Here is a 21,168-nt window from a genome sequence, read left to right on the forward strand (position 1 = left end):
ACTTTCTAATTAGTCTTACCTCATATTTATAATACTGTGATCGTTATTTATGACTTTGTACATCTTTATACAATGCAGTGCTCCGTTTGTAAATCCCTTTTTATTGAAAAGAATAGAACAAATGCACCAAGGAATTTGTGTCGTCGTATGATTGCTGATGGCTCTGAATGTTGTGTGACACAAAAAAATAAAATAAAAAATACACGTCCGTCCTCATCATCAGCAGGCCGGTGATGACTTAGCACATTTCAGCGACCCTTGCTCCCCGTAAAATCCTGTCGTCCTCTTCCTGCTATTGTACTAACACCAGCTCTTCCTCTCACTAGCGTTCAAACTGTCAAGTCGGGCAAATTCCACATTCAGAAGTGTCCCAAAAAAAAAAAAAGAGCAGAAAACTTGATTAAAACAAAAACAAAGGTGTTTTGTCAAAATAGTGAAGAATGCAGCTCTGGTACCCCCACAATTGTGGCTGGGTTTTGGTTTTACATTTTAGAAGTGTTTACAAAATTGACTAATTTATGGCTTATATAAGAAGAAAATAAATTGCAGTTGGGCTTCGCCCTACTTGGAGGCTGAATGTGTGACAGAAAACAGCCACAGGAGAAATAAAGTGATATGTTATGATATATCCTTCATTCCCTGTATGATTTAAAAAAATATATTTTTAATAAATGTATTACCTTACAACTTGAAATTGACCATATTAAATGTGATATTTATCAAGTTAAAATGTGGCCGATCATGTTAAAACATTAAACTTAAACTGTTTAAATGTCAAGTTTATCACATTTTGATGTATAATCGATCACGTTAAAATGTGAAATTTACCGCATTAACATTGAAATCTAGCACGTTAAAATGTGAAATTTATCAAGTTAAACCTCATAGGAAAGCCCGAGCTGAAATTCGAATCCTGCTGACCATAATTTCAATGTACAATATGTGTATAATTTGCAGACAAAATGCTAGCATGCGCCCACAAATTTGAGTGCGCATGAAATACTCATTTCTGGTCACAAAGTTGGTATGGTTCCATTCTGGACAGTTGGGCAAGCAAATGGAGCACACTTGGAGGAATGGAAAGGCACAAAGGGAAGAAATTTGGAAAATACTGACATTGCAAGGAATTGTTTTGACTGAGAGACTTTTGAATCATCTCTTAAAAGCAGAAGTACAATTAGCTTGAAGACGGCATTTAGGTGCGCTCCATTTCCTTGCCCACACGTCCAAGTGATGAACAGGAATGTTTTTAAACCCACAAGTGAGCATTTCGTATGCATGTGAAGCCCATTTTGTGGCCGTACACTTGTCTTGTATTCTGTGTATACTGTAGTTGAATTATGTCCGCACTAGTTTGTGGTCACCAGTTTGAATTTTTTGCACACTAAATTACTCCCAAAGAGTTATTGGGCTTTTTGGTTGTAATGAAATATATATAGTACAAATGTTTGAATTAAATGAGGGAGATTTCCAAGAAATTGAAAAAAAAAAATTAAAGGGCAGAAGAAAAGCTTATGAAATAATATGGCATTCAAATCTTGCAGCTTGTGCAAAAAAGTTCTAAAGCCAAGTTGAATTATTGCAAATGTTCAAAAGTTTAGCGAAGGTCAAAAATAAGATGTAAAGGTCATATTTTGGAACTTCGTATATTCGCAGTTTGGAGATTCCACAGGTGGGCATTCGTCAGTGCTTTAGTCCGTCTGTGAGTTCTCGTGAATATTTCAGGCATGCCCATTCGGCCCGATTCAGCCAATTTTAATTTTTTCTTCTTAATTTGCATGTCTGCTTGTGCGGCACTTGCTTGTGACTTGGAAATTATGTTCTTGACGCCAATTGGCTGTTGCTGTCTAGGGACGGATTGGGCCCACGTCTGCCTGAAATACTGACGGGAATTGAGTGACGGACCGATGATGCCCACCGTTAGTGGATTCCCAGATTCACGTATTTTTCACAATGCCCCATATGTGTGTGTATGTGCGTGGGTTTTAACCTGATCCTCTGCTCACGTGTTTCTTTTTGGAAAGGGGGTGTAACCTATCCCATTTTTTGTGGAAACCCCTGCTCATTCACAGAGCGTTTTATGTTAACCTGTAAATATCGCAAACTTTTTTTCTGAGTGTACTGCATTTTGTGGCCACAAATGAGCATTTGTGTGCCCTTTCTGTCTTTATTGTGACCACGATTTGTCATGGTTGGGCCTTCGTATGTTTCTGAATTACCCAAACAAGCCTTAATGAGGGGGGAAGGGAGTCAATGGATCGCTTGTTGTTGGATCAGCCACTGAAGAACCGAGAGTCCACTTCCAAGCTGTTTCCAATCAGGATCTGACATCAGACTGGCTGGTGCTGACGTCGCTCACCTTGCGGCGCGGGCCCTTGTCACCCACTGTCTCTCCCCCTCCCCCGTTGGGCCTGGTCCCTGCGTCCGTCTGCAGAGGCAGGTGGTTGACCACGGCATTGATGAGGTTGTCGCGGAAGCTTTTGCTCAGGAAGTTGTAGAGAATTGGATTGGCCACGCAGTGAAAGAGCGACAGACTTTGCACCACGCTGAAGGAGAAGTAAACGAACTCCACCACATTGCAACTGAATACATAGGGCGACAGGTCGCTGATGATCATCAGCATCATGACCAGGTGATAGGGTAGCCAGCACGTCAGGAACACCACAGAGTAGACGTGGACCAGCCACACGTCCCGCCGGCCCTGCACGTCGGGCGCTGCTCGCACGGCGCGAGCGATCAGCACGTTGCAGGTTATGATGACGGAGGCGGGCACCAGGAACTGGAAGATCATGCACAGGAAAGCTACCGAGACGAACCACTCGACGTAGCTGTCTTTGGGGAGCATGTAGCATCCGGGCTCGTCCCACTCCAGGAGCTCCACGTGGACGTTCTCTAGCAGCGCTAAGAACAGGGAGAAGAGCCAGAGACCTCCACAGAGAGCCCACCGTCGTCGGCCCGCCGCCGGGAACAAGGCGGGCGTCGACGGCCGGCTCAGTGACAGGTAGCGCTCCAAAGTCATGGCGGCCAGGAAGAAGGAGCTGCTGTAGAAGTTGACGCCGTAGACCAGACTGGTGAACTTGCAGAGGAAGTGACCCCACAGCCACACGCGGTTCACCGTCACCTCCATCATGAAGAAGGGCAGCACGGCGATCACCATCATGTCCGACAGGCTGACGTTGAGCACGCAGAAGAGGACGCCGTTGGCCGAGTGCCGCCGCCGCCAGTTGACCCACAGCACTAGCGCGTTCTCCAGCAGACCCACCACGAACACAAACAGGTAGAGCAGGAAGAGACAGATTCGGCGGTACTCGGCGTCCAGCTCCAGGGTGCACTTGTACATGAACCAATGACTGTCGTTGACCAAAAGCAGCGAGACGTTTTGCTCGTCGGCGTTCATCGTGGACGGCTCTGGAAACAGACAAGACAAGGCTGAAAAACGCGACCTTTACCGATCATCATTGAGAAGTTTTTGTTGTTTTCTGGAAACGTCTTGTCAGTGATTGCCAATGAAATAGTTAACGATGTACATCAAAGAATATATCCATTGTGAGCACTTTGAGTGCCATATAAATCTGATGCATTATTAGTATTCAAAGCTTTACTTTTTTCATTTAATGCAGTACAGTGCTTTTATCAAGAACACTTGAATTGAAGAGGAAAGCCTGGAGATACAGGTTTAATTTGTTCTGTAACCATGCTTGTCACTCAAAACACTTTTATCTCATATGATGTTTCCTCATTGAAATGAATCAGAATGCCATTAATCCACGACAAAAAAGCAACCAAAATATGTTTTAATGTGTTTTGCTAATGAGAAAAATAACAGAGTCAAATATTCTGGCTATCCTAAAATTTGTAAAAAAAAAAAAGTTAAATATAAACTGTACAGCAGCGAACTCTTCTCGAGAAACTGTGAGTATGAGACAAAGTGCCTCCGGAACCACAATGATTTTCTGCTTAAAACAGCACATTTGAGTCGCGGTTTGTCTGGTTTGTTAAAAAAGTGATCGGTCGGAACCACAACTGTGTCATGCTGTCAGCAAATGTGTGAAGAGTCATTTTCACCTCTTTAACTGCCTTTGAAATGTAGTCTGACTGCTTTTGCCAGCCTATGGGTCACTCGATTCGCGGCTAACTGCTCGCCACTACCCAACCCTGGCAAAAGGCACCATATGTCAGAGCTTTTTTTGGTGTCCTTAATTTGTCATTGAACATCATTTCATGATGATGTTGTGTTGATATTGGTGGCAACAGTTTGTAACTGAAATATAAACTGGGCTCAAATACAGTCAGGAAGACAATTCCAAACAACCACCATGCACTGCTGCGAGCCAGGGCCACCTTACGGAAGTCAAGGGCCTATCAGGAAAAAAAAAAATTGTTTTTTTTTTAATCGAGGTACTTGAGGACTTGTTTCACTTCTCTGTTTTAGTTTATATAAACAATAGTAATGACACAATAAAAAGACAGGCTTAAAAATGTTAAACTGTGTCACGCTTTCTCCTACAATTGTGGTGTTCATTCTGGTGTGTGTGCTTTGGCTAACTAGAGGCAGTATAAGAGAGACGAAGGCATGCAATATTGGTAAGTATATAATAATATAAGTACTCAACAGTACTTGGAAGGTAAAGTATTTTGGGGTTGAGAAGTTTTAGAAGCACGTGAATCTGCCTGACTCAAGAACTGCGAGTCAAACATTGAATGTCAAGTATTTTGTGTACTTTCAGTTGTCCCTTCATTTTTTTTTTTTTATCTCCAGCACTGGATGTGTGAACGACCTACTTTGCTACACAGACGCCCATCACTTTTCTTTTGTGTTTATCAAAGGTGGGAGTATGTCACTTTAAGTTCTGGAAAAAAATGACTGCAAAATGATAACAAATCATCCACATATTGGAATGAACCAACCAGAGGAATGCTGTTCTACATATCAAATTAAGGAGAACAGAGACCAAATTGGAGTAAATCTTAATGTTTGAATATTAAAGAGAAGATGGACAGTTCCAAATCAGTTATTCTGACCAATGAAAAGAACTTGCAAACACAATGAAATTATATTAAAGATTGAGGCAATTCATCAATGCAGTTTAAAAAAAATGTCAGCGTTAAATATAGTATTTCTAAATGAAGCTTTTTTTCTACAGCTAAGATTCCAAGGCTGTATGTCACAGACAAGATGAATGATCAGCGTACCTGGTTGGATCCTGATGCCGCCTAGTCTGCAGAGTGGAGGTGACGCTTTGCTGCTCCGTTCTTGATGGATGTCTGAGGTGTCCGCCAGCACCGCTCAGCCTTCTCCTCAGTTTGTCACACACTCACAAACACACACACACACACAGATCTAGCAGGACATCCTGTGTAAGTTGCAAAGTGAAGGATCTGGCGATACCCTCACCTTCACTTCAGGGTTTCGAGGGCGGAATATAATAATCAACAATTACAAGGATGTTTACATTTATTGCTGGACTAAAACACCCCAGAATACACGCTGGTGAGAAACCTTTCGCCTGCTCAGATTGTGGCCCAATATTCGCTCATAAGGAAAGCTATATCACAGTGTTTCACAACCTTTATTGCACCTTCATTTTACATTGGCAAAGTATCAAATCACGTCACCATACAAAAATGTCAGAAAAACTACATGTATATGCCGTATTCTGAAATAATGATCTCTGTGGTGTTTTTCAGGGCTGATACCAATTATTAGGAGTCAAGGACGCAGATAACCGATATTTGGAGCTGATACTTATTTGCAGCATAAGGGAAAATATTGGCCTCAAATTCGTAATAAGTCAAACTCCGACACTTAACTTTGTTTAAATTCCTTCAAGCATTGTGTTGATTAAACTTCATTTCAGATTGGCTTTTAACATGTTAAGTTTTTTTTTTTTTTTTAAATCATAGAATGTATTGTAATGAATGAATTGTACCAAAAAGTGCAGGGAGCAGTGTGCCCAGGCTCAGTAGTATGTAGAAAAAGTCACCAAATAAATAGCTCTCAAATGTATTCTACAGCAAATTAAGCTTTGCAAAACTTCAATGAACCTGAAAATGTTCAACTTTCACTTATCTTTCTTTTAAACTCAAACAAAAACAAAGAATACAGTGATTACCATTATTTTGGCTTTTTTTGCAGCGTGAGTGCATGTTTGAAATTGAGCAACAGGCCACCCACTAAAAAAACAAAACAAAAAAAAAAAAACACATACGTCAAAATGCCAAAATGGTCCCTCCTTACTTTAATTGAACACGTTGCTGTTGAATGAATGCTAACGGGTTCATTGCTCCTTCTGTCATCTATTGGTAGCACATTTCAGTGTTCTGCCTATCACTGTACATCGCTGGCAAAGATAGCTGAACAATATTTCCAATTGTGGGATTTACAGTACAAATACTTTGTTACTGTACTTACAGTACAGTAAGTTGTGTTTTTCAGGCAACATTTTTTTTTTACAACATACAATGCAATTAAGGTCTCCGTGCCTCTCACCTTCTACTGGGTCATACCATTACTAGATGCTTTTTTTGGAATAGGATCGGGGGCAGACAAGTTTTATGAAAAAGGCCGGATGGGTAGCAATATAGTGGCTGGAGGGCGGTGGACTAACTGGCGAAAAAAGGGTCAAGTGCCCAGCTCTGGCGGCAAGTAACTTTTTTTTTCGACGCACTTTGTAAGTTAATAAGGGAAACGAGCTTGTGTTGAAAAGTTTATTTTCATCGTTCCAAGTTATCAAAATGGCTATTGGATATAATTGACAGTAAAATCAAATTTTTGCTTTTGTACTTTTGACTTATGGTGTTGATCCTACCTTCACAAATATATTTTTTTTCACAGGTACCTGTACTTCTAGTACAGAGTTGGGAGTACTTTTGTCACTCCTGAATATTTGTTTGCAGCACACCGATGAGCTGTCCGAGTGGTTATTTGAGTTGGTCAGAAAATATAAAGATATGTCGCCAGTGCGTTTGGGACACAAACATAGCTTAGCACACAACAATGGCAGGAAAGGGAAGCGAGTGAGGGGCAAGAAGAGTTTGGGGAGAAGGGACGCAGCGGAAGGGCCCCTTTAACACTATGTCACGGGAGAATTTAAAATGTCACGGGAGAATCACACCAAATGTGGTGGAGTGACCCTCGCCATGACAAGTAGGAAATTCGGAGACAATAGACACGGTTACCAAGTGGCAAGAGTCTGGCCAGGAGAGATGAAACCCCAGTGATCAGGTCGGATCTCTGAAGCTTCCTACACTCCCCGGACCTTTTATTGAGAATCACAAGTTATATCACAATATTACGATCAATACAGAAATCGATACAGGTTTACAAGTAAAAGGTCATCTCACAACAGTATCAAAGGTATGTTCATTCTCAAAGGTATGTGTATTTTGGTCACAGTTGTTGTTTGTCCTGCCCACATCCGCACCCCTTTCATGTTTATTTAGAGTGGAGTTAGTCCGATTAGCTTGACCTGGGTGCAGGTGGCTATGTTCTGTTCCCAGAATTGTTAATTAATGTGTCAACCAAGATTAGCAACAAAACCTATACCATATAGTTAATGTTGTGCAGTGTGATATCAAACTTATCTCTACATTACATTTGATAACGTAATTGTTCTTATAATATTCTTCATACACTTCAGCACACAAACACTTCCTTCGCATCACATTAGCTATCCGTCTATCTGTGGTATCTTGCAAAAGTGAGAACTGAGAGCACCGCTCACATTTTTGTAACTAATTAAATTCAATCAATACAGTGAATTTTAGTACTTTACATGTAAACCTATTATATACGTGTGAAAGTCAAGCTCAGGCAAGTGTGAAAGATTGTCAGCTTGGCAAAAATTGCTCTTGTAGCTCTGAAATGTGAAGATTTTGGATTTATCCAGCCATCAATCCATTGGCTAGAGTGTTTGTCTTCATTAGGGCCACGGAAGAGCTGCAATGTGTCCCCGCTAAGCCCTCGGGTCCCCCAGGAAGACCTAGACCATGTATCTGGGAGAGTGAAGTGTGGGCTTCCCTGCTTTAAATGCCGCCCCTGCGACCTGATCCCGGATGAGCGAAATAAAGTGAATGGATGGATTATTGTGGTCTCAGTAGTTTGATATCTTCTGCATCTGGAAGTTGACCACGGATGTGTTTTCATGTTGTGTTTCCACTGCAGCAGCAGTTTGGAATATGATAAAAGGTCATAAAGCAAAGAACACAGAAACATTTACATTGGCCGGGATCTGCGCAGTTTAATGGATGCTTCTGTGGACACGCTGTTCCTATTGCTTCTCGGGAATGTCAGCAGTTTGGGTCTTGTATGTTGACCCTTCAGATCGTCACGTATCCTGCTTGGAAACTAATTGTCTGTGTGATGAGAGACTTCCAACAGTCAGCATGTTTTGCCTTCTCTGGTTTGACAGGAAGGAACCGGTCAGCACAAATCCGGCTTTTGACATAAATGAGACAAATAACAGTCCCTTACCTCCGCAACAACATCATCATCATCATCCTCAGCATAACTGACTTAAGGGGGAAGTCGACAACAACATTTTCTTTACAATATGTTCTATGTAGTCCCATTGATTTATACATGGCATTCTGATTAATATTTTTGTGGAATCTGAGGTTAGCAGTAAAATCCGCCCGTTTTTGTAAAACCACTTTCTGTCGACTGAAAATGACATCACATCAAAATGGTCATCCCCTGAAGTTGCGATGATTGGTCCTAAATCAAGGAAAATGTCGAAAAGACCGTATCCATCAAATAGTGGTGCTGTTTAGAGGGGATGACAAAAAGCATAAATGAAGAGATTGCTGCAGTCACAGTGACATTTTGGGCTTTGGAGTCATCAATAGCGGCACCGTTGGTGCTGCTGACCAGTTAGAGGGCCCACAAAGGAAACTTTGCTAAAGGCCCCCAGATGACCCTGAGCGTTAGCGTTCCAAAGCAGGGTTTGAAGCCGGGATTAAAGATAAAGATAAAGATGTCCATTATTAGTCCCATAATGGGAACATTTGCAGTGTTTCAGCAGCAAAGATATAGTTCACACAGAGGTGGCATTGTAATTTCGCCATTAATATATAACATTAGCAGCGGACATTCAGAAAAAGCAAACAAATATACACAGTACATACGTATATACACAAATCCCCATGTATATACACACTTACATCCCTCAACATATACAAGTGTAAGTACTGCAATGATTAGGATTTCAAATTAGGGTTGCAAAAAAGGGGCATGCATGAGGGTCGCCAAGGGGTGATTATTAACATATATACACCTCTCCAGGTGACCACAATTACTCGGGGCGTGTAACTGTAATACATTACGAATCTGTACAGACCTTCACAACTATCGTTAATCAATATTCCAGAGCATGAGACAATTTAACAAGCTCAAGGAGTTGCACATCCAAAGTTGCAATTTACAATTACCGCTACTGGTCACTTTAAATGTGCACTGCACGATGATTTGCATCATCTGCACAACCGCCTACATTACCACACCACACTGGTCCCTTTATCTCTGCTCAATGACTCTCCACATTGTTGCACAGCGGTCATTGGACGATACTACTATACAATGACACCCTTAGATTGCGGAAAGACTTTCTGTAAATTATGTCATGTATTGTTTGTCGTTGTTGCTTGTTACTGTTAACGCACTTGTTACTGGTGGTGCTCATACTACCAGAGACAAATTCCTTGTGTGTTTTGTTTATATACTAGGCCAATAAAGATGATTCTGATTCTTAAAGTGTTTCTTTCTTCTTTCTCTTAACTACTCAATCAAGGTAGCTCATGAAAATCCTGCATCTGTCAAACCATCAAAGTTAGTGGGCAGAGGGAAACCCTGACTAACTCAAATCTTGTCTAAGACATTGCTTTGGCCTGAAATGGTTGGAAACATGGCTCCTTCGATGATGGAGGACTTTCATGAGCTACCTTGATTGAGCGGCCAAGGCTTGTATTTAGTTGTTTTGCTGGAGTATTCAAACCAATGTATAGGTGAATAAAATAGAATAGTATTAGAGTATTCCAACTCGGTTAGCATCAATCCATTATTCTGGAATTGATTTGCCTTGACTTGATGAACAGTGCAACCACTCAGGTGTTGGGACCTGCCACTAAAATAAATTCATGAAATACTGTAACGCCGGATCATGAAATAATTAATTAAATACAGAAATAATGATACAGATATTTTTCTCATATAATCATTAGTAATTTAATTAATTAATGACACAATGATTTATTTAATTCCACATTTAAATAATAAATGAAACATTTAATTAATGACACTTTTATTTAATTATTTAATGATGAATTTGTTTATTTATCTGATTTATTGACTTCGATATTTAATGAATTAATGAAGCAATTAATTCATGACAATTTTAAATAATGACACTTTTATTTAATTATTTAATGGCACCTTTGTTTATTTATCTGATTGATTGAATTCAATATTTAATGAATTAATGAAGCAAATTAACTAATTTGTGACCATTTTAAATAAACATTTCATGGTGTATTTCTTTCTTTCATTTTGGCACTTTCAGTCCATATGCCTTGGCGCCCTGGTTGTAAATCACTGAAATCATTCGCCTTTGTACACTCCTGAACAGTAGGTGGCGGTCTGGAACAGAGTGACCAAAAACCCGCCAGTAAAGTAAAAGTAGACGAGGAAGAAAAGGTTTCAACTTGGGATGAATGTTCACGACTGATGTAGTAGTTTAAATTGAGTTGAAGCTCGAAGTGCGTTCTCGTTGTGTGTCACACATTGGTTCGGAGGTCGACGACCTGACCTTTGGTTGTTCTTTGACTTTTGCGTGAGCATTCCATCGCTTAACTGAGCGGCGGCGATGGCTTCGTTGGGGAACTCAGCGGCCGCTTCGTCGAACAGCAGCAGCCCCATGGTGGTGCTGGCGCCCAAGACCAAAACGAAAAAGAAGCACTTCGTCCAGCAGAAAGTCAAAGTGTTTCGGGCCAGCGACCCCGTACTCAGCGTCTTCATGTGGGGCGTCAATCACTCGGTGAGTCGGAAGCTAGCATGCTAACGCTGCTACCTCGCTTAGCACTGCTAGCTTGGATGTTAGCAGGTGCTCCAAACACACGCGCGCACACACAAAATAGTGCTCACCGTTCTGGGACTTCATATTGGTACACTGTGGCTTAAAAATATTAATAGAAGTTGGCTTTTATTGAGCCATTCACATATTTTGCACGAGAACCCTTGGCGGCACACCAAACAAAAATATCACACCCAGTACAGTATATACAGTAGCTGCCACAAAATGTTAAGTATTGTGCTGCCACTAATTGTTTAATATTTTTAATAATAAATGATTCATATGTTGATGATGTTTTCCGTCATTGAATCTGCTAAAAGAAATGGTCATCCCTTAAAAAAAAAAAAACAACAACGGATATTTCACATTGACTGTCCAAAAACATTGCGCAAATAGAAATAGATGACGTAACATCACGGTAAGTAAAAATTAGTCAAAAGAAAAGTTCATTTTCCAACGTAAAAGGTGAGTTGTTTGCAAATGTCTCATTTGATTCACCACAAATTAGGCTTTTTTGGAGGACTATAAAGTAACAATATTTACTGTTGAGAGTATGAAATTGAGCAAAGACGCGTTTATAACTACTGGAACAGCAACAATAGGTGAAATCATCCTGAGAAATATAATGTACTCTAATTATCACTCAGCCATGTTACCAGAGATGTTACTAATTTAAAAAATACAGTTTGTCAACACTCAAATCTTGGCACCAAACTTGCCACTGTTAATTTTAAGATAAGGCTTTTGTTTAATTTACTTAAGGGTTGGCTGCTTTTTCTCCAGATTAACGACCTGAACCAGGTTCCAGTGCCTGTCATGTTGCTCCCTGATGACTTTAAGGCCAACACAAAGATCAAAGTGAACAACCACCTTTTCAACAAGTAAGATGTTTCATTGGAGGCTGCATACTTTGACGGCTACGGTCACATTGTTATTAAATGACTGTTATTAAATGACATCACAATGCTTCCCTTTCTTGGCGCAGAGAAAATCTTCCTGGACATTTTAAATTCAAGGAATACTGTCCTCAAGTCTTTAGAAACCTACGGGAACGCTTTGGTATAGAAGATCTAGACTATCAGGTAGGTGACTTCTCATTAATTTTCTTTACATGTCACTTATTAGACTAAGTAGTTACGTTTCCACAAAGTAGATAAAATTATTGCCAGCATTGTGTCCAGCTGATGGATGAACTCTTATTCATAATTGGGCATATCACATGATTTTTCTATAATTTCCCAGCTAAACAGCCATCAGATTTGGACTTCTTCTGTACTCTCACAAAAAAAAATAATAATAATAATTATTCAGCTGTTATGTATTCAACATCATTAGAAGGAATGTTTCCAGATAGGTGACTCACTATTGGATCCGATGTTGAAACGTACCGAGGCATTTTTCTTCGCGTTCAATTGTGACTGGCTGTCTTTATCCTCAAACTTCCTAGGTGTCTTTGACCCGCAGCCCCCCAACGAGGAGTGTCAACGACCAAGGTGAGGGTCTGCTTCTTAATTCCTATGACCGCACACTGATCGTCAAACAAATCTCCGGCGAGGATGTGGCCGACATGCACAACATCCTGTCGGAGTATCACCAGGTGAGTTGGAATGAGACCAGCTTGTACCGAATGCAAATATAAATTCGGTTAGTCTCCTAAAAGCAAATCTAATCGAGGACTATTGACTTGTGACGTTGAGCACATCGCTCATAGCAAGAAACAAGCTGATGGAGGCAATGCTGTAGGCCTCCATGCCAGGTGTAAATACTTTTTCTGTACTTAAAGTAGATTTTTCAGCTATCTTTTGCAGGGCATTCTGATTCTGATTCAATGCAGTCAACGTTAATAGCTACAAATCTCTGATTGTGTGCTTCCTATCAATCTATAAAAGCTGACATATTCAAGAAGAATGATGGGGTGAAATCACTTTTCTATTTTATTTAATTACAGTCAATGGTCCATCTAGTCACCTAGTGTTCAAAACGATAACTAATCAAGTCATGAGGCTTTCATCAGTCAGTCTACTGGTGGGGATGTCAAAAGTTACATTTTATACTCCCAAAGCCTTATATAATAAACGCAAACATTTTGGTGACTTAAAGTATATAAAAATAGCAGTAATGTGTAAAACATGTTAAATGTTTTTTGTTTTCAATCTAAAGTGTAAAGTGTTATAAAATGTAATATATATATATAAATATTTATTTATTTATTTTTTTGTTTGTTTTTTGAAAATTTTGTTGTCAAAACCATTATAATAAATATCCTGATTGTATTTTGTACACCTAATGCAAATCAAACAAATTTGAAGTTGAATAGCTGTCAGATATTTCACTGCTGTTTACTGATGTTTTGTTAAGTTTTTGCCGTGGTATTGCTTCCTTTTTTTTGTCTTCTAGGAAAGTTGTATAAAAGAACCATATTGTTTAGTGTGCCGCTGCCAGTTTAATACATTTCCTTCAGGAACAAAGATACCACTAACACAACTATTTCTTTGTTCCTTGTATGTGTTGTTCATTGCAAAGAACTTTGCTTCACACTTAGTATTTTGACAGATTAATTTGTATTATTTATACTTATAATTATAATATTTGTAAAATGTTATGCCTTTATTTTTACACCATCCTCCCTGGCTCATTTGGTTTAAATTCATGATGTTTTAGTTTTCAAATTTTACATCTGAAAAACTCATTGTTAGATGAAAAATGTAGTAGGTTTTAATTGTTAAATGAACAAACCTTTATTTATAGCGACAAAAAAGGACAAAAGTTGGTACTGTTGCATACCAGTATTGATAATTGGTACAGAACCGGTTAAAATGTGGTGGGTTAGGGTTATACCCATACCTAGCCAAAACAAAAAGGAAGAGCAGTGACATTAAGGAACGTAAGCCAAGGAGCATGACTGACGAGTGCAACTGTTTTGGAGAAGCAAAATATACCCCATCTATGGCCTTATGTAAGAGAATTAATTACTACAAGAATGATTCGGCATAAAAACAGTTGGGTCACAAGCCTACCTCAAAAGCACGAAGATCTGGCGTTAAAATTTCTTTCTACTCTGAAAAAAATGCATACATGTAAGATGTCCTTCAACAGTAACTTGACATGTTGCATAATTTCCCCCCCAAAACCTCTCAGCCCCAACCCCCTTTTTAGTACATGCAGTGAAAAAGTTAATAAAGGACTTAAGTTATTTTGTGGGCAAAGAAATTTTCATTCTCGTGCCATGTTATCAAAACTGGTATGGAGTACCACCGTATAGTAAAATCTTATACCCGTCCTCATACAGATGCCATCTGAGCTATAAATCTGATAAATGGAATACAATAGAGGCTGCCAATTGAAAGGTGACACAAATCTTGTGAATGCCTCCTATTTTGGTTATGACAGCAACACGTGCTGCTATTCTGAAAATCCCCAGTGAGGAGGCTGAACAAGGAGCCGCTTGTGCTGGAGTAGAATTCAGCACCACTCGTCTCCTGCCAGCTGCATGTCCTACTTGTTCCGTCTGTAACCTTCAGCTTTTGTCGAATACTTTCCTAAATGAGCGAATGCCAGAGGCTGTCTTCACTTTTACACCAAGAGTGTGAGCAGTTTACCCAAATATTCGAATATTCACTGTCAAAGCCAGTAGGACAATGAATGTAGTGACAAATAGTATGTTTAACGTCCAAGATTTCTTATTCATGTACACAAAGATTTATTTGCATTAATGCTCCTGATTTTTATGTTTATTTGAGAAGTAAGGCCTGTTAGTATTTCTATCAGTGGTTCCCGCTGAGTACCAAGTGCCACCATTTTTGACCAGCTTGAAAGTACAATTGCATGGTTATAATGCAGTCTTCATCACAAATATACAAATATATTTTAACCGCTGGAACATTATACACGTTCACACTTTGAAGATAAATGCTGCGGATTTATGAGGTTGTGAATTCAATTATTTTACAAGCTGTACATTCAATGAATGTAATCTCGCTCCCTTTCTTTTTCTTTTTTTAATCTACGCCACTCAAGCACATAGTGAAGTGTCACGGCAGTACCCTGCTGCCTCAGTTCCTGGGAATGTACCGGGTTAGCGTGGAGAGTGAAGAGACCTACCTGATCGTCATGAGGAACATGTTCAGCCACAGAATGGTGGTACATAGGAAGTACGACCTAAAGGTGAGGCAAAACGATTTTTGGCTTGCACTGCTCCAAGCTCGTGATTCCCAGCATTTGGGGGAAAAAACGCACGGTATGCCACTGAACAACAAAAATGTCGATCTAATGTATGCATGCTGAAATAATCAGCTTGATTCTTGTCTCAGTTTCGTGTGAATTGTGGGCCTATTGAGATAACCCAAAGCTATTATTCTGTTGCGCAAATGGCAAAAGGTGGATACAAAGGTAATTGCTCCCACTGCTGTCGAGTGGACAAGCATTTAATTTTTCAGCACGTCACAGAAAATGAATACTTTTAGGACCAATTAAGTGGAAATCTCACTGTTCACTAACATACTAACGTAACGTACTGCTCGTGTGTATATGTCATCACCCATGTGCAGTCCTGTTGTGGTGGGACAGAATCCTCGTGCATGGTGCTCAGTGTTGAAATAGTCGAAGCACGCAACATGACCAAAACTGTTAATGCCTGTTTTTTATATCTGAATGGATGTCTGTCAAAGATATTTAAGATTTGAAGTCATTGTGTGCACCATTTCTTGTGGCCAACTATACTACATTATTTTATTGTCTTTCAGGTATTTTATTGTGGGGAAGTTGGTATCTGGTGTAAAATGTTTGATAATGATGATATTTAATCTAGTTGTCTCTACAGGGTTCTCTGGTGGATCGGGAAGCAAGCGACAAAGAACGAGTAAAAAGCCCATCTGACTTTTCTGAGCATTTAATTTCCTATCATCATAAAGTGTGTTTTGATCATTTATTATTATGACTGCGTCAATCGTTCAATTCAGGGTAAAGAGCTTCCCACCTTTAAAGACAAAGACTTCAGGAACAACATGCAGAAGGTGTACGTCACAGACGAGCAGAAGGAGAAATTCATGGAGAAACTTAATCGAGATGTGGAGGTGAGCCGGCGAGCGGAAATGTGATGCCTTGCTCTGTCTCCCCTCAACCACACAGTGGCAGCACAAGAATCTCTGAGCTACTTTTGACTAGATCTGAAGAACTGCAGACAATAATCTGATGAACCCCTGCCTAAGTGCATAATCTCTTATTTGCGGTGTCACTTTCTTTAATTCCTTAAAATTTCGCAAGATGACGCTAAAGCCCCGAATTACAGAAACTTAGTCATAGGTGTATTGTACTGGTAGGGAAGTGTTTTAAAGATATTGCATGTTACATTATTTTCCCCACCATTTATGACACGGTTATGCCACTGTCACTATACGGTTTACTGTACTGTAATTAATTTTTTACTCCCTTCACTCTTGTAATGGCAATTTGATATGCAATTGAAACATTTATTTTTCGGAGTTTATGTCGTATTCACTTTTATGCATTTCCCTCCATGATTTGAATATGATCAATGCATTAGATCGATACTGGTGAAAGAGGAGGGTCTGATCGTTTCTTTTAGTAGGTTTGGTGCTTCCATTTTAACAACACACTATTCTGACTGTGAGTCTTGAAAGATCAGTCAAAAATATTCTAAAATGGCTGCTTTTGTAAACAGCTCACAGTGAATGCGTTCAGAATCAACATGGTGCTCTTGTAGCTGAAGCCTCTTTGCCGCATGTATTTGGGCAACTGATGTTGTTGTGACCTTTCTCTTACATTGGCTTGGCTTTCTTATCTAGTGACATTCTATGGTGCACATATCTAATTGAATCCAGTTAAGACCATGTCACACATTGTCACATGGGTTAGGAGAGCAGTCATCCTGTGTGGGGGGCCAACTAATTTTTGGACACATTGGGCTGCCTTCCACTTCTAGCAGAACAAAGTTCCATAGCACTGTACTTCCGTTTTTTTTTTTTTTTTTTTTGGCTTTCATTAAAAAGCTCGCCTGAGAATATAAAATCCTCTAGTAGTTACTGTTAGTATAGTGAGCGTTAACGTTAAAAGGACCAGTAGAAGTTTGTTTTGGAGGTGCAAGGCCTGTTTGTGACAGGAAATCTTTCTATGCTGAAAGAAATGAGGCCGGCAGGCATTACAACTGCAGCATTTTATCATGAAACATTACCATCTCTTAGTCTGCCTTTGGTTTCATTCATGAAACAAAGGCCGAATTAACCCTCTTACTATCAAATTAGCACGGTGGCCTTTTTCAAGTCATTTGACCAAAGTATGCAACCTCATGTCCGGCAGTGCCGTTGTAGAAGGGCATCAACTTTGAAAAAGTTCTGACTGCCTTCATGAGATTGAAAATTATGTTAACCTAAAGCGTCAGGTTTTAATTACAGCGCGGATATCTGTGCCTGCTCTGATGCTACTCCCCCTCTCTTCCCAGCGTCCAACTCTCACTACCCAGTCAATTCACAGCTTTTGTGATAAGCAAATTGTGTTTTTGTCAAATTGAGATTATGTTGTAAATGCAATCTATCGTTCCACGCGAGCTTCTATGAAGAGAAACCTTCCAACGATGCTCATCCTCTTCTCCTCAGTTTCTGGTGAAGCTTAAGATCATGGACTACAGCCTGCTGCTTGGCATCCATGACGTCGGCCGTGCAGAGAGGGAGGAAGAGGAAGGTGAAGAGGTTTCCAATGAGGAAGACCAGGAAGCGGAGAACGGCTTGGCCGCCGGCCCCGCCGTAGGATCTTACGGCACGTCTCCGGAGGGGATCGCCGGTTACATGTCCTGCTGCAAACCTCTTGGACCTGGCGAGTTTGACCCTTACGTGGACGTCTATGCTGTTGGGGGCTGTTCTGGTGAGCACATGTGTCGATGCCCTGTAGAAAGTACATGTAGTACATTGTCGTTGTAAGTAGGACTTGATTGATATGGATTTTTTTGTGGCTGATACCGATTTCGATATTTGACTGGAAAAAAAAATATGATACCTGACTAAAGGGGCATATAATGAGCATTAATGTATTTTTTGTCCCTTAACATTTAACATTCTCACGATAGGACTTTTTGTTGTTGTAGGCGCCCCTCAGAGGGAAGTCTACTTCATGGGCCTGATTGATGTCCTGACTCAATATGACACCAAGAAGAAAGCGGCTCACGCAGCCAAGACCGTCAAACACGGGGTGAGTATGACATTCAAAGGATGAGATCAAGGAAGGAGTGCACTTTTCAGGATTTCTACTTGCTATATTCTGATGTATTGGTTTGGTCTTGTGCCTCTATGTCACAGGCGGGCGCCGAAATCTCCACCGTGCACCCTGAGCAGTACGCCAAACGATTCCGGGACTTCATCTCCAACATTTTTGCATAAACGAAACGCCTTACCGTTGACCAAAATTAGTGTGCACAGGCAATATTTTGAATTTGTTGACATGGAGAAAGACTACTTGCATTGTGTAGAGACAGTATAGCGTGCTTCATATTCATTTATTTATCGCTATTCCTCGGAAAGGAAGAAATGTGGACCTTTAACTCACCTTGATCAGTGTTCAAGTGTACAACAGTTTCTTCCTTGTACATTAAAGACTAGTTTACATTTGAAAATGAATTGCCTCTCCAAAGGTGGCCCCACTAGAGGCGGCTGTTGTGTAGTGTAGTTGCGCTTAAACTAGTTTTTGAGTCAAAGAACTGGGCAATAGGTTCCCAGCTATCCATTAAAACTCCCTCTTGAATGGCTGTAGTTAATCTTCAGCTACATCAGGAACTGAGCGGCAGAGGAGGATCATTGTCAAACTTTGGAAGGTTCCTCTTAACAGAAGAAAAGAATATGTATGAAACTTGTGGAAAAGCGAGAGTAGAACAACTTGCCTGTAAATGAAGACAACATGAATGACTTTGTACAAAAACGTGTGTCTCATTTGCAGGCACAATGACATACAGTCTCGGATGTCAGAGCTTCATGTTTTTCTTTTGGAAGTAAATGATTAATGAGCAGTTTTGGAGGCCACATGGCAAACTTGAAAGTGACACTAACTTTCTTATGTGAATCGCAGCACAAAAAAAAAAGCAAATGGGGGATTTTCTTGGTCCCGAATGTAGATGAAGGTTGCCCTAATGACATGCATGAAAGATGACCAGTGAGTGCCAAATGTGTGCCATGTCCACAGTCATGCATGCAGAATTTGCACTCGACTGTGACAGAAGTACAAGAAATCAATTTATTGTTCGAACTACTTGTGTTAATAATAGAATATTTGACTTAAATATTTAATATATGTGATTTCAATTTAAAGCATATCGTAGTGATAGTTTGACGGTGGTGTAATGTTGCGTTGGAGGAATCTGGCAATACACCTGTTTGGTATTCGGTCTTATTGCAGAGTAACGGGCTATGTTTAATTCTGCACTTGAGTAGCTTAGCAGTTAGCCTTAACATAATGCAACATTCCAAAAACCTGGCATGGAAGTGTACAGAAATCTCTACGCTGTGTAAGGCCTCATCAATTGCACATGTTGTATTTTTGCAAATCAGCATTTTGACCAAAATATATTTTACAAAAAAGTCTGCGTTATTTGTGTTCATTTTACTAACAAGGCTGTATTAAAAAAAAAGAGTCCTGACTCTTCTCAAACCCACTTTTCCTACAATACAGTGGGTCCGAACTGAAAGTTATTAACACCTCCGCAAATGTGTCAGATTTCCATGTTGACATTTATGTCCTTCATAATGAAAATGCCAAGCTGTGATACACCACCAAAACCTGTGCTTTTATGCAAAAGCTGTACTGACTTTGAATCCAAAATGAAGCAGTGCCGCCATCTACAGGGATCTGTTCATCATTACATTATGTGGAAGCTTGAAATTCTCATCAATTAGCTTTTTGCAAATTGGTTCACATACATATATATGTATATATATACATACACACACACACATTCTATGGTGTCGGTTTGTTTTGCAACGAAAATGTTATTTATAGTTGCGGTGGGGACTTGAATTGTTTTCTTCTTGCGTTACCAAACAATAATTGAGAAGCACGATTTTAATGTGACAATTGGCCTCCTCGCTGAAGATGCGTATGAGAGTACACTGGTTCACGTTGGTGCCATTTTTTAAAATGTTTTTTTCATTTTATTTATTTTTTTGACGGCGCAGACAAACATCAACTTTGGTGAATAAATATAAGACTCTCGCCGACTGTAAAAGACCTGTCAGAGTTGACAAAGTTACTCCAGCTTGCTCTCATTGTGGCGGCAACAACGGGCTTGGTGTTCGAAGAATCAAATGAGGACTTTTATAGGAACGTAACAGACTTCATCGACAAGGAAACGTAAGTCAATCAAACGTTTTACTATGAAACACTCAAGAAATCACATCAACAGCTAGATTTTGAACTTTAATATGTTTTTTGTCGTTTTTTTTCTTGGAATAAAATTCTTTCAAATTTGAACATGTTTTGGTGTAGGCCTAAAATATTTCTCTTCTGCATGACACTTTGTAATTGAGTGAGATTCATAAAAAATCCAGTACGATCTTTAAACTGCTGGAAATTATGTTCTGTATGGCCAACAACAGTTTGATGTATTTTTTTCAAAACATTTTTTCCTCTCTGCAGCCATGACTGCTAATATTATGGCTAATACGCCACTTTTAGCTCAGAAATGCGTAACTCTCACTAATATTAGCGAACCTCACCACACATCGCTGTGGCATTTGAAGAGTATTTTTTGCGGTGGAATGAAACATTAAGAACGTCTTAAGAGTATCAAGAAAAGTGAATATTTGCAGTTAATATGAAGGCCACTAGGTGACTCTAATGTTCTTTGGGTCAAATTAAAATGAAAAATGTGGCCTAAATATATATTTGATATTGTAATCTTTCATTTTAAGATGTTTTGAAACCGATGACAGGTCGTAGGACCAACACTGTTCTTGTCTTCAAAATAACTGTGATGTAAATGTGGCCCTTGCAACAAAATCGAAATTGAAGTGTGGTTAATGTGAACCCAAGAATGAAAAAAGGGCACCAGAGACAAGCAGTCTACAAAAAGATTCACTGGTGGAATAATTGTCATCATTTTCTA

The 21,168-nt window shown here is 39.8% G+C and overlaps 2 protein-coding genes across 2 annotated transcripts; one reads left to right on the forward strand and one right to left on the reverse strand.

Annotated features, from left to right (window-relative positions):
• Nucleotides 1–886: 886 nt before the first annotated feature.
• Nucleotides 887–5,281, reverse strand: ackr5 (atypical chemokine receptor 5). Its single transcript, XM_088291795.1, has 2 exons — nucleotides 5,194–5,281; nucleotides 887–3,408 (listed from the first exon to the last, which is right to left on the reverse strand). The coding sequence occupies exon 2, from the start codon at nucleotides 3,395–3,397 to the stop codon at nucleotides 2,318–2,320; it is 1,080 nt and encodes a 359-aa protein (XP_088147921.1). The 5' UTR covers nucleotides 3,398–3,408; nucleotides 5,194–5,281; the 3' UTR covers nucleotides 887–2,317.
• Nucleotides 5,282–10,633: 5,352 nt separating this feature from the next.
• Nucleotides 10,634–19,650, forward strand: LOC148340532 (phosphatidylinositol 5-phosphate 4-kinase type-2 gamma). The gene is made up of 10 exons (XM_088291249.1): nucleotides 10,634–11,030; nucleotides 11,850–11,947; nucleotides 12,052–12,148; nucleotides 12,514–12,663; nucleotides 15,084–15,230; nucleotides 15,886–15,924; nucleotides 16,025–16,138; nucleotides 17,678–17,942; nucleotides 18,163–18,266; nucleotides 18,374–19,650. The coding sequence occupies exons 1-10, from the start codon at nucleotides 10,860–10,862 to the stop codon at nucleotides 18,452–18,454; spliced, it is 1,266 nt and encodes a 421-aa protein (XP_088147375.1). The 5' UTR covers nucleotides 10,634–10,859; the 3' UTR covers nucleotides 18,455–19,650.
• The last annotated feature ends 1,518 nt before the right edge of the window (nucleotides 19,651–21,168 follow it).

This window comes from Idiotropiscis lumnitzeri, chromosome 3, assembly GCF_059441095.1.
Source record: "Idiotropiscis lumnitzeri isolate Australia: NSW breed Sydney's pygmy pipehorse chromosome 3, RoL_Ilum_1.0, whole genome shotgun sequence".
NCBI classification, from domain to species: Eukaryota; Metazoa; Chordata; class Actinopteri; order Syngnathiformes; family Syngnathidae; genus Idiotropiscis; species Idiotropiscis lumnitzeri.

Excerpts from the sequence above, each read along its gene's own strand:
- ackr5 (XM_088291795.1), bottom strand. The coding sequence starts at position 3,397 with ATGAACGCCGACGAGCAAAACGTCTCGCTGCTTTTGGTCAACGACAGT.
- LOC148340532 (XM_088291249.1), top strand. The coding sequence starts at position 10,860 with ATGGCTTCGTTGGGGAACTCAGCGGCCGCTTCGTCGAACAGCAGCAGC. Across the intron at positions 15,231-15,885 it reads ATAGGAAGTACGACCTAAAG|GGTTCTCTGGTGGATCGGGA; the intron begins GTGAGGCAAAAC and ends TTGTCTCTACAG. Across the intron at positions 17,943-18,162 it reads TGCTGTTGGGGGCTGTTCTG|GCGCCCCTCAGAGGGAAGTC; the intron begins GTGAGCACATGT and ends TTGTTGTTGTAG.